The sequence below is a fragment of the Rhinoderma darwinii genome, chromosome 13, assembly GCF_050947455.1.
Source record: "Rhinoderma darwinii isolate aRhiDar2 chromosome 13, aRhiDar2.hap1, whole genome shotgun sequence".
Taxonomy (NCBI): Eukaryota; Metazoa; Chordata; class Amphibia; order Anura; family Rhinodermatidae; genus Rhinoderma; species Rhinoderma darwinii.
The window spans coordinates 55,899,091-55,911,235 of record NC_134699.1 but is presented as its reverse complement, the minus strand read 5'-3'; the positions used below and the strand labels follow the sequence as shown (position 1 = coordinate 55,911,235).

The 12,145-nt window shown below is 43.9% G+C and overlaps 1 protein-coding gene across 1 annotated transcript in view; it reads left to right on the top strand.

Annotated features, from left to right (window-relative positions):
- LOC142665919 (interleukin-27 subunit beta-like) overlaps positions 1-12,145 on the top strand; it is a 37,296-nt gene that overhangs the window by 16,151 nt on the left and 9,000 nt on the right. Inside the window, exons 3-4 of the mRNA XM_075845728.1 lie at positions 593-710; positions 6,935-7,113. Coding sequence (XP_075701843.1) covers positions 593-710; positions 6,935-7,113 — 297 coding nt within the window. The remainder of the gene's footprint in view (positions 1-592; positions 711-6,934; positions 7,114-12,145) is intronic.

The window sequence follows — 12,145 nt, the reverse complement described above, 5'->3', positions numbered from 1 at the left end:
CCTGTAGATAGTGCCACACTAGCTAGTGTTGCACACCCCATTCACCTGTAGCTAATGCCGCACACCCCATTCCTCTGTAGCTAGTGCCGCACACCCCGTTCCCCTGAAGCTAGTGCCCCCATAAAGACATATTGCCAACCAAAAAATAAACTCACACAGGTCGCACACCCCTAAGGCTGGCCATTCCTGAGTGCAACTGCTAGTTCTGCACCCCTATATCTACTCCCCTGCTCTCCACTCTTTTCACCTCCTCACACTCACGCAATCAAAGATATCTCCGATTCTTCCTTTCCTTGTATTCCTTTCACAGAAATTGTGGCAAAAAAACAATATGACCGCAAAGTGTGAATACAACCTTATTGTTATGTGCAAGTGGTCGTCTAGTTTAGAGATTTGTCCCCCGTTTAACACGCTCATCATTTAGCATGGCTATAAAGCAGCATCTCTGTCTCGAAACCTCTGCACATCATACAAACCGTCCATTGATTTCAATGGACACTGTGTAAGTCTTTATACAGACTTTTATACAGACAGAATATACTGTAGATATTTTATTACCATGACCTGATGAATAATGTTTAGGTCTATTTAGTTCCTCCAGAAAAGCTCAATATCCAATGTTGGTCTTCAAGTTACCCAGAGAAAATAAAATGTACCTGGGACCTCCAGCCTGATACCAACTTACACACCACTTTCCTTACAACATACAGGTAATATGTCTTTGTCTAAAATTTGCGACTTTTTGAAATGTAAAGTATGAAGCGGCAATACTGCACAAAATGTGTTCTATTTTGTCACTTTAAATATGGAAAGTAAATGATTGAAAATGCTCTCAAGTGGTCAAAAATAAAACAATACATTTTTTATATTTTATAATTCTCCTTCATTCCTTCACTGCCACAAACATACAAACTCGTCCATAGGGATTGGCCATTGTGGTCACGACATGCTATTAGATTCATAAACACCAGAGTGGTGATGTACCTGAAGAGCAGCAGCAAAGGAACAAATAGGTAAGTATTCACATTCACCTATGACCACTAACCCTATTTGTTTTATTTCAAAAACCGTTATCCCCTGGGACAAATAAATAATTTTGATAACCGCCGCTATGCCTCTTTCCATAACCCCCGGGGGCATATAGTGTCAGAGGCATGAGATCGCGATAGTTCTTATGGCTGACACTTGGCATGGCGAGAGGCGCTTGCCGGGGAGTAAGGTAATTTTATTTTTTACAATTTTTTTGACGAGTTTCATTTTGGAAAATCATTCTATTTCATTGGGGGTAACGTTTTTAAATAAAACAGATAGGATCAGAATGGTGATGGGTACTCTTTAAAGGCTTCTTTAGTGGTTATCAGGAGTTAAAAAAGATGGGCTATGTTTCAGGCTGCAATCTTCCTTCATTCATTTTCAGACCCCCCTCATGTTCAGTTTGAAAGCTGCTTTAATTTCATAATTTTCTCATGTGTTCATGTTTCTTTCAGTAACAGGCTGGGTTCACACAAGCATGTTACCTCCGTAAAGGACGGAACGTATTTCGGCCACAAGTCCCGGACCGAACACACTGCAGGGATCCGGGCTCCTAGCATCATAGTTATGTACGACGCTAGGAGTCCCTGCCTCTCCGTGGAACTACTGTCCCGTACTGGAAACATGATTACAGTACGGGACAGTTGTCCTGCAGCGAGGCAGGGACACCTAGCATCATACATAACTATGATGCTAGGAGCCCGGCTCCCTGCAGTGTGTTCGGTCCGGGACTTGTGGCCGAAATACGTTCCGTCCTTTATGGACGTAACATGCTCGTGTGAACCCAGCCATACAAGCTTGATGTGAGTTCTGTGTGTCCAGGATGCTGCTGCCTTCACTAGCTCTCATGTATCAGCACAGCTTTCTCTTTACACTGATAGCCTGTGTTATTCCCCCTCTGCTCCCTTCTCTTGCTACACTCTGAAACTTATAGCCTGTATGATCTGACCTTCCTGAACACTTGGAAGCCTTTTCTTCTCTCCACTCTCTGACCTCTCATGTATAACCCCCGACCCCACCTACTATTATCATTAACTCTGAGAAAGGGAGAGCAGATTACGTCAGCTTCAGGAGAAGTGGACTGACTGCTTTTAGTTATGTGGGTTGTCCGGTTTCAGAAAATTAACGTTTTTTAGTATAATTAAGTTATACAATTTAGATATAATTCTGTGCATGGTCTTGAAAACAGTGAGGAATTAATACAAAAAGTATATTAGAAAATTGTATAGCTTTTAATGATACGAAAAAATAACATTAATTTGCTGAAACCGGACAACCCTACTGAGAAGTACCAGCACAAACTGTTTTTTTACAGGAGCTGCATAGACTACGGCAGCAAAATGTTAGGACATTTTTAATGAAGACTATTTAGAAAGTTGCTTAAGTTTATATTTAAGAAGCAAATGAACAATAATAATAATAATAAAAAAAATCGTACCACTTCTTTTTCTTTTTAAATCAATTTGAGGGCTTTTCTTAATATAGGTTTTCCCTTAACCATCATTTTTTCGGTATTGAAAATTGAGCAATATTTCAAGTACAATGCTTTACTTTTCTTGTACTGATCCTTCTTCACACCCTGTGAACTCATACACAACTGCATTCGTAATTCTTCAGGCTGCCGAGTTTGCTTTTTCAGCAATTTTTGAAAGTGTTTTGCAGTAGAAATTGTACAGCAATCTTATCCAGTGGCGGATTAAGTAGACCATGGGCCCTGGGCTGTTACCCAAACTTGGGCCCCCCTTCCTCACCGCGCCGTAACTATTTTTAACACTACCTTTTTGGGCAAGCATTAACAGTGTTACGATTTCCCTTGTCACAGCGCGGTGTCCCTACATACTGACAGGATCACACTGTGCAGGGACACAACCTCCTGACAAGGGGAATTGTCTATCAGTCCTGGACTGCAGAAAGACTTTTTGTGAAATACAAGGATTTCCTATAATAAACATGTCAGGAGAGGTGACAGATTCTCTATAAATCTAGTGACTCACAGGTGACGACGTCTCAGATTCTAGTAGTTTTTTTCCTCTTTTCTTCTCCATCCGGTCCAGCACTCATGACGACTTCTCCCGGCCATGACTCATTTCTGCAGAATTTGCCACTTAGACGTCTCCTCACTTTTCCAACATTTCCACACCTATAAACGAAAATAAAGTTATCATGGTGCCACATAGTGTACCCCTAAATATAATAGCACCAAACACTGCGCGCCTGAATATAATAATACCACACACTGTAAAACACCACATACACACAGCCCCCTGTACATAGTGCCACACACAGCCCCTGTAGATATTACACACCCCCATAGATATCGCCATACACAGCCCCCGCTATATATCACACATCCCCCTCGTAGAGAGCGTTACACACAGCCCCCTATAGATAGTGCCATACAGCCCCCCTGTAGAGAGCGCCACACAGCCCTCCCCCTCTTGTAAATAGCACCAAAAAGCCCCCCCTATAAAGAGCGCCACACACATACCACTGTGGATAGCACTACACAGCCCCCCCTTGTATATAGTGCCACACAGCGCTCCCCCTTGTATATAGTGCCACAATGTTATGTACACATTAAAAAACTTTATATTATAAATATATATATGGTATGTCTGTGTATCAGTGTGATTGATTGATTTTATTAAAAAATATTTTTACTTTTTGAGATACAGCTGCTTTGTATCCTGTATCCGTCAGGTCAGCAGGACTGACAGGATCAGGGACATGCAGGATCCACCTCAAATCTATCACATCTAAGATTATAATTTAGCGCAGGGCCCGTTTCACTGATCCCGTCAGTCCTGCTGACCTGACGGATACAGGATACAAAGCAGCTATATCTCAAAAAGTGAAAATATTTTTTAATAAAACGTAATTACAAAGTTGCCCCAAACACACATTTTTATTAAAAAAAATATAAAACCGACGTGATTTTTGCGAAGTTTTTTCCGTAGACAATGCAGGTTTCGTTTTTTTAGCGTTTTTATACACACCTTTTTTGCTATTTTAGAATTTTTATTCATAAAGTTTGAAAATAATAGTAAAAAAATAAGCTTTTTTACGTTTCAGCTATTTTTTTTTGGTAATAACATTGTTTTACCCTAAAATAGACCTTTTATTTGTAATCGTCATTGTCTACCGTAAATTTTAATATATTACATGTCTATATTAGGGTAATTGGGTCAGCGCTAGCGTTACAACAATGATTGGCGGGGGGGGGGACGTTTTTTTTGGGGTGGGTATTTTATGTGTATTTATTATTTAATTTTTTTTTTGCACTTTACTATTTTTTATTACTATGGTCTGATCCTCAAAGGTCAAAAAAGACTTTTGGGGAACTTTATATATTATTTTTCTTTGTTTTACACCATGTATTTCCACTGTAACTGGAGCTGCACAGCAGCCCCAGTTACAGGGGAAATCAGCCCTCTCATAGTGACGATTGTCACTAATAGGGCTGTGCTGGGTCTAGTAAGACCCAGCAACAGTCTGCCACTAACGGCACCCTGCGATCAGTCACATGATCACCGGGAGGAATAGAGACAGCGCCGCTGCTGCTGTCTCTATTCCTTTACACAGCGTTCATTGAGCGCTATGTAAAAGAGATCAGAGAAGACAGAAGCAGCGAAAGCTGCTCCTATCTTCTCCTCAGGGTCCCCGGCAGTCACTGACAGCCGGAGACCCGACATTCAGCTGCCCGATCGCACGGGCAGCAAGTTAAAACCCGAGCCGTAGAAAGTCTATGGCTCGGGTTTTAAGGACCCGTCCCTGACCGCTGGCCGTAAAAATACAGCCAGCGGTCGGGAACCAGTTGGGCAGGAGGATGCGCCTGTACTGACCTCAGCGCCGGTGACCGCCCGCCCGGCTCTTGTCTTGCTGCTTTGGAGTAACAGAACAGCCGTCCGTCGCTGTTCTGTTACTCAATGGCGGCGGCCCGCACTTGTCAGGGAGGCGTGTCCTACCTATTTCCCGGCCAATTCCCTGCTCCTCCTCATCTTCGGCCGTTAGCAGCGCTAGCGCGCTGAATAGATTTAGGAGATGATGTGCGTTTCGGGCTGCCATGGGCCCCCTGGGAGCCTCGGGCCCCGGGCGGCCGCCAGAAACGCCCATATGATAATCCGCCACTGATCTTATCGTCCAGGTTGAAGTGCAGACAAATGCATTACTTCAAGACCTCAATAAGCCCCCTTCACATCACATTCATTCACTATGTTTAGCATGTATGTTGGAAAAGCTCGTCTGGAGATGAGTATATAGGGTTCTATTAGCCTGACCGTGGCCATAAGAGTGTTGTTTTGGCCCCCATCAGGCTGGTATAAGTCGGTATAATATTTTTTTTAAAATATGGAATAGCATAGTAGACTACGCTTTTCCATAAAACTGAATCCCGTGAAAAACATATTTTTTCGAACATGGGAGCCTATATGTGACGTATGCCACTGCATGGCATACGCCACAGGCATCCATTTCATGTATGCGTCGTGGGCTTTTTAATATCTTTTCATGATGTATATCTTAAACCGATACCATTAGAGTCCATGATGCCCATAGACTATAATAGTATACGTTTAACGGATATGTCATGAACTCGCATTACCCTAGTTTATGACGTATTCATTTAACGGATACCTTTATAGTCTATGGTGACGGATGCCACTGTTAGGACATCCGTCACAGGCTGCTGTTAATGTATATGCAGGAGTTTTTCCCGGCATATACTTCACATTGCGTTTATTATGCTACTTTTGAAGAGGGCTTGACATCGGAAGAGTTGTGTGTGTTGACATACTTACAATTGGTTTTAGTAGCAACCTGCAGATTTGTGAATGCAGCTCTGGGCGTTATGCTGTAAGTGAAGAGCTATAGATAAGGAAAGCTCAATGTTGTGTTAGAGTAGTTGTCCCCTTACAGATGTCCTCGGTATTCCTGCATATTTGTCCCACTTAATGATTTCTGATCTTTTTAAAAATGTTGTTATAATATTAGAAAAAGGGAATCTAAGTAAATACATAAGTGTTTCATTTATTTTAAAAAAATATTCGTTAATGATCCTTCCGCAGGTTCACGTACAGAAACCTTATTAGGACTTTTACTTCCTCTAGATAGTCAAGTTTCATAGTCTTCTCATCCACTTTGCTTTCCATTTTCCGCACGTTAATCTGTTGCAAAAAATCCACAGTGTATACAGCCCGTGGGAACATAAACTGGGGGTATGGAAACACCTAGCAGTCCCTGCTATTTACCTGCAGAAACGGCATAGACATTAAAATAATTTGAATACCATGCTGTTTTAAGGCAAAACCGCATATTCAGCATGATTCTCAGATGCACCTTGGCGGACATGAGGCCATCCTGTGTGTCCGTACCCTTATGCAGTCTTCTGCTAATGAAATTCAGTTGGTGGAGTGCAGGTACCACATAGATGTTAACCGTTCCGAATTAGCTGTGACTGTCCAGAATTTATAGAGACGGTCCCGGGAAATTACTGTCCTGGACGTGTCCCTGCAACTGCCATACTCCATTGTATCTGCATCCTTAGGCTCTGGTCGGGGATTGCGCTCAGAGGGAGCCCCTGACGTCGCTGTCCATACATGGACAGTGAAGTCAGGGGCTCCTCCTGGATCGGAATCCCTGGCCAGAGCCAAAGGACGCAGATACAATGGAGTATGGCAGTTGCCGGGAGGAGCACCTGCCGTCACTATAAATTATTGGCCAGTGATGTCAGGGGCTCCTCCAGGAGCAGAATGTTGGCAACTATGGTACCAGGGCAAAAAGTAGAAAGGATTCAGACCAGTAAAGAAATCTACAAAAATAAAAAAGACACGTGCAGTATTTTACAGTGATCTATTGTTTCTAAGCATTATTTTTCAAAAACTAACATAAGATTCTTTCATTCTAGGTTGGGCTTGATGGGTCCAAAGTCACCTGAAAAATGTATACAGCATGAAATGAATCCAAACAGCTGCCTAATAAGTGACTTTCAGATGTTTGAAGAGTTTCCTTATCTTCTTAATGTAACAGCTGTCAACGAGATGGGATCTTTAACTCAACTCTACTATTTCTTTGTGGAGAACATCAGTAAGTTGCACAGAATAAGTCGGAAGATAAAGTCAGCCTGAAGGGTTGAATATAGTGGAATGCAGTAGACTCATTTATGAGTCCGCTGTATTCTTTTTGCGCTCCTGTTAGCCAAATGGTGCAATATTTCTTACGGATAATTTTTTCCACTTTCATTGTTGAGTTACACTTTTTGTGTGACTCATACACTATTTGTGCATCCCAACGTAAGTTTTATACTTCTGTTTTCTGTTTATATAATAAGAATTAATAATTCCTTCTACACTGTTTCTATGCTTTTAGCCGCCAGATCCCTAAATCTGTGCCTCTTGTTTTTCTATCCCTAACTATTTTTGATTTCCTGTATTGTATCACAAGTAATGGCAGTTGTAGAATTTCCCATTATGATAATAGTAACATAGTAAGGTTAAAGAGGTTGTCTAGCCACAGACAACTGATGACCTATTCACAGGATAGGTCATCAGTATATGATCAGTGGGTGTCCGACACCCAGACCCCGCACAGATCAGCTGCTCCGCCTGCCTCCGGGCATCTGATGTCCATGCCCGAAGAAGATGGCTCCGGTCACGGAATAGTCAAGTGAATAGGAGCAGAGCTGTGAAAAGAGACACCATCCAGGCGCAATACTTCCACGAGTCCAACACGTTTTAGAAAAAATATATATAATTTATTGTCTAAATTGCACCTGGATGGTGTCTCTTTTTCACAGTGGTTCCCACCTTGTTCTCATTGTTTTTATCTACCTGCTGCCCATCAGGAGCAGAAGAAGCCTGCGTGTGAGGAGAGGGTGAGTAAGCACCCCTCCCCGATGGATAAAGTTATATAGTTAGAGTTTATATACAGGGATCATGGCTTTCATCTACAGGGATGACGGGGGTTAATACAGGGATGATGGCTGGACTACCCATCATCCCTGTATATAACACCCATCAGCCCTGTATGTAACCCCAATCACCCCTGTATATAACAACCATCATCCCTGTATATCACCCCATCATCCATTTATATAACCCCCATCATCCCCATATATAACCCCATCATCCCTGTATATAACCCCATCATCCCTGTATATAACCACCATTATTCCTGTATATATCCACCATCATTCCTGAATATACCAGCCAGGCCGGTATATACAAGGATGATGGGGGTTATATACAGTGACGATGGCTGCACCAGTCATCATCCATGTATATTACCCCCATCATCCCTGTATACAACCCCATCACTATAATATATATATATATATATATATATATATATATATATATATATCTTGGCCATCTACCCTGTATATAACCTCCATCATCCCTGTATATAACCTCCATGATCCCTGTATATACCAGCCTGGCTGGTCTATACAGGAATGATGGTAGATATATACAGGAATAATGGTGGTTATATACAGGGATGATGGCTGATAAATATATATATATATATATATATATATGGTGATGGGGGTTGTATACAGGGATGATGGAGGTTATATACATGGATGATGCCCGGTCCAGTTCCTACCGGGCTGTTCTTTGCCCGGTTCCAGTTTGATCTCCACTACCGACCCGCCGACAAGAATGTGAGGGCCGATGCCTTGTCCAGGTAATTCGAGACAGAGGACACCATGGAGTCTCCCCAAAATATCATTGACCCAACCTGCATCATCTCTGTCAACTCTCTGCAAGTTATAGACATCCCTCCGGGGAGGACTTTTGTGCGTCTGGCAGACAGAAGAAGAATCCTCCGCTGAGGACACAGCTCCAAATTGGCAGGTCACGCGGGTGTCCGTAAGACCCAAGACCTGATTGCCCGTCAGTTCTGGTGGCCCACGCTGCCCAAAGACATCATGGACTTTGTCTCCTCATGCACGGTGTGCGCAGCAAACAAAGTTGCTCACTCCAAACCGGCTGGCCTTCTCCAGCCCATGCCTGTGCCCAATTCTCCCTGGCAGCATATTGCAATGGACTTCGCCACGGATCTGCCTCCTTCTGCTGGATGCAGTATGATCTGTGTGGTGATGGACCGATTCCTAAAAATAGCTCATTTTGTTCCGCTGACCAGCCTACCTTCTGCTTCTCAACTGGCCAACCTCTTCATCTAACACATCTTCTGCCTGCACGGCTTACCTCTGCATATCGTGTCTGATCGGGGGGTTCAATTCACCTCAAAGTTCTGGAGGGCTCTCTGTAAACTCCTCGATATAAAGTAGGACTTTTCCTCAGCCTACCACCCCCAGTCCAATGTTGAGAGGATCAATCAGATCATGGAGAACTACTTACGACACTTCATCTCCAGGCAGCATGATAACTGGGCGCAGCTTCTTCTTTGGGCCGAGTTTTCCTTTAACAACCACACAAGTGAGTCCACCACCTCCACACCGTTCTTTATCATCTACGGGCAACATCCACGTATTCCTCTCCCTGTGTCTGCTTCTTCCCAGGTGCCTGCAGCTGACTCTGCATTCCGGGACTTCCTACGGATCTTGCAGCAAACCCGGTCCTCTATTCTGCTGGCGGTCGATCACATGAAGCGAAAGTCAGATACGAGGAGAAGAGAGCCATTTCGGTTTCCTCCGGGTACCAAGGTCTGACTGTCCTCAAGAAATATCTGGCTGAGGGTGCCGTCATGCAAATTCGCTCCCAGGTTCCTCGAACCCTTTGAGATCCTGCAGCGGATCAACCCGATCTCTTATAAGCTTCGGCTGCCCGCTACACTCCGGATCCCTATCTCCTTTTATGTGTCTCTTCTGAAACCTGTGGTCCTGAACCACTACTCTAAGACTCTTAGCCCTGAAGTTGCCCCCAGTGGTTTTCCTGAGATATTTGAGGTTAAGGAGATCCTGGACACCAAAAAAGTAAGAGGAAGAACCATTTATTTAGCAGATTGGAGGGGGTTTAGTCCAGAGGAGAGGTCCTGGGAGCCAGAAGAGAATCTCAATGCTCCTACCCTCATTAAGAAGTTTCTCTCTCGGTCTGGTCCCAAGAAGAGGGGGGATACTGTAACGTCCGTGGTTGCTGACAACAAACTCCTCTCATCCTGCCGACACCTTTCTCTCCAGAGATGCCAGCACATGCGGCCGACCTGTTCTGCAGTGACCACTAGGGTGCGCGCGCGAGCTCAGTCCAGCCTTAAAGAGCCAGAGTGCACACGTGTGAGATTGAGCTGATTGCTCCCAGATCATTCTGGACTATGAGGGCCCTGCCCCTTCCTTCATTGCCTCTACGTTGTTTGTACCTACCCGTGTTAGTCTTTGCAATGGTTCCTTCAGTGTTTTCCAGTTCCCAGTGTTCCCGTTCCTGCTACCTGTATCCTGTATCCCGTGTTCCCGTTCCTGCTACCTGTATCCTGTATCCCGTGTTCCTGTGCTGTACAGAGTTGGAGTCGTGTTGTGTCGCCTACTACTCCCGCTGTGTTTCACCGCACCTATTGTCTGCCGGCTGCCTGAGTTCGATCCGAGCCTAAACCATCGCTACTGTCTGCATTGCCACAGGTACTTTTATCCAAACTATAGACATTGACTTTGTACCCTGTTTGGCAAACAGCTATCCCGCTATGGCATACGGCCCAGTGGGTCCACAAACCCACAGATCATGACATATACAGTGATGATGGGGGTTATATACTCTTTCATTCACTTTCAGAGAGGTCTGCAACACTTTCTAATGCAAACTCCTCTGTCAGAGAAAAGATTAAAGGCTACGTGCACCTTTATATATTTGTGTTTTTATCAAAAATAATTTTTGCTTTTTGAGATACAGCTGCTTTGTATCCTGTACACAAAGCAGCTGTATCTAGAGCAGAGACCTGCTCTTAGTCAAGGCCAGCGGGACTGACGGGTTCAGTGACAGCGGGTCCTGCGTGTCGATCCACCTGTTATCGATCACATATAAGTTATGTATTTATTGATTCCGCTGACAGAAAGGTCTGACGGAATCCATGATCGGAAGCCCAACACAGACATGAACGAAGTCTTAGATGTGATCGGTAACAGCTCGATCCTGCGTGTTACATGTGCTGGGGGGTCCATTGGTTTGTGGCCCACTCAGATATGTTTCGCCCCCCATGTGTTAAACCCCTAGCTACGCCTCTGATTAGCGTTTGTTGTTACGGACAAAATTGGCCAGTGTAAAAGGACCCTAACCCTATCTATGCACTGTGCTTGATTCTGTTATCTATGCAGTGAGCTCCGTTCTGTTAGGCTACATTCAGACGAGCGTGTTCGATTTGCGGGTGTAAAAAACGCAGCATTTTTTCCTACATTTCATATCTGTGTACGTTGTGTATTGGCATTAGTGTGCTTCGCGTGTGGCATGCATTTTTCACGCCTGTGCAAGCACTTCTTTCTATTTTCATTTATTTCTCTGCTTTTCTTTTTTTTTTAAAACATCATTTTTATTAACAGTTTTCACATTTTCTTACAAACATTTCACGCAAAGGTTGCATCATGAGTACGCAGCACACAACTGTCATTAAATTAACCTTGAATTAAATACAACATAACATAACATACAAACATGGCATAAGTGTCGATCTTCATATAGACCGAAAACATGACTTCCCCCATCCCCGACACGACTTAGGTCATCAATGAGTAGCTACTTTTCATTTATCCCCTGACTAGATTAAAGTTGCAAACCCCCTAAAGTGCCTGCCAAGAGCTGCGTATAATACCACTTCGTGTGCCTGAAAGGCGTAACAATTTCCACTACCTCGGCTGCTTTGCACTGCGATTCTATGAATATTTGCCATTTATCGAATAGCTTCTTGGTTCCCGTTTCCTTCCGTCTTTCCACCTCCACCCTCTCAAGAACTAATAACTGTTTCAGACGAGACACAATCAGTTCTAACCCCGGCGTGTCTGTTTCCAGCCATTTACTCAGGAGGCATCTCAAGGCCACCAGTAAAATCGTGTGCACCAGCAGGGGAGGTGATCTCACCCCTCGAGCACCCTCTTCCTCCGGTGGCCGCGCCTGATGGAACAATAGTGCTTGAGGCGTCATTGGGAGGTTCGTTTTCCAATGATCCGCAATATATT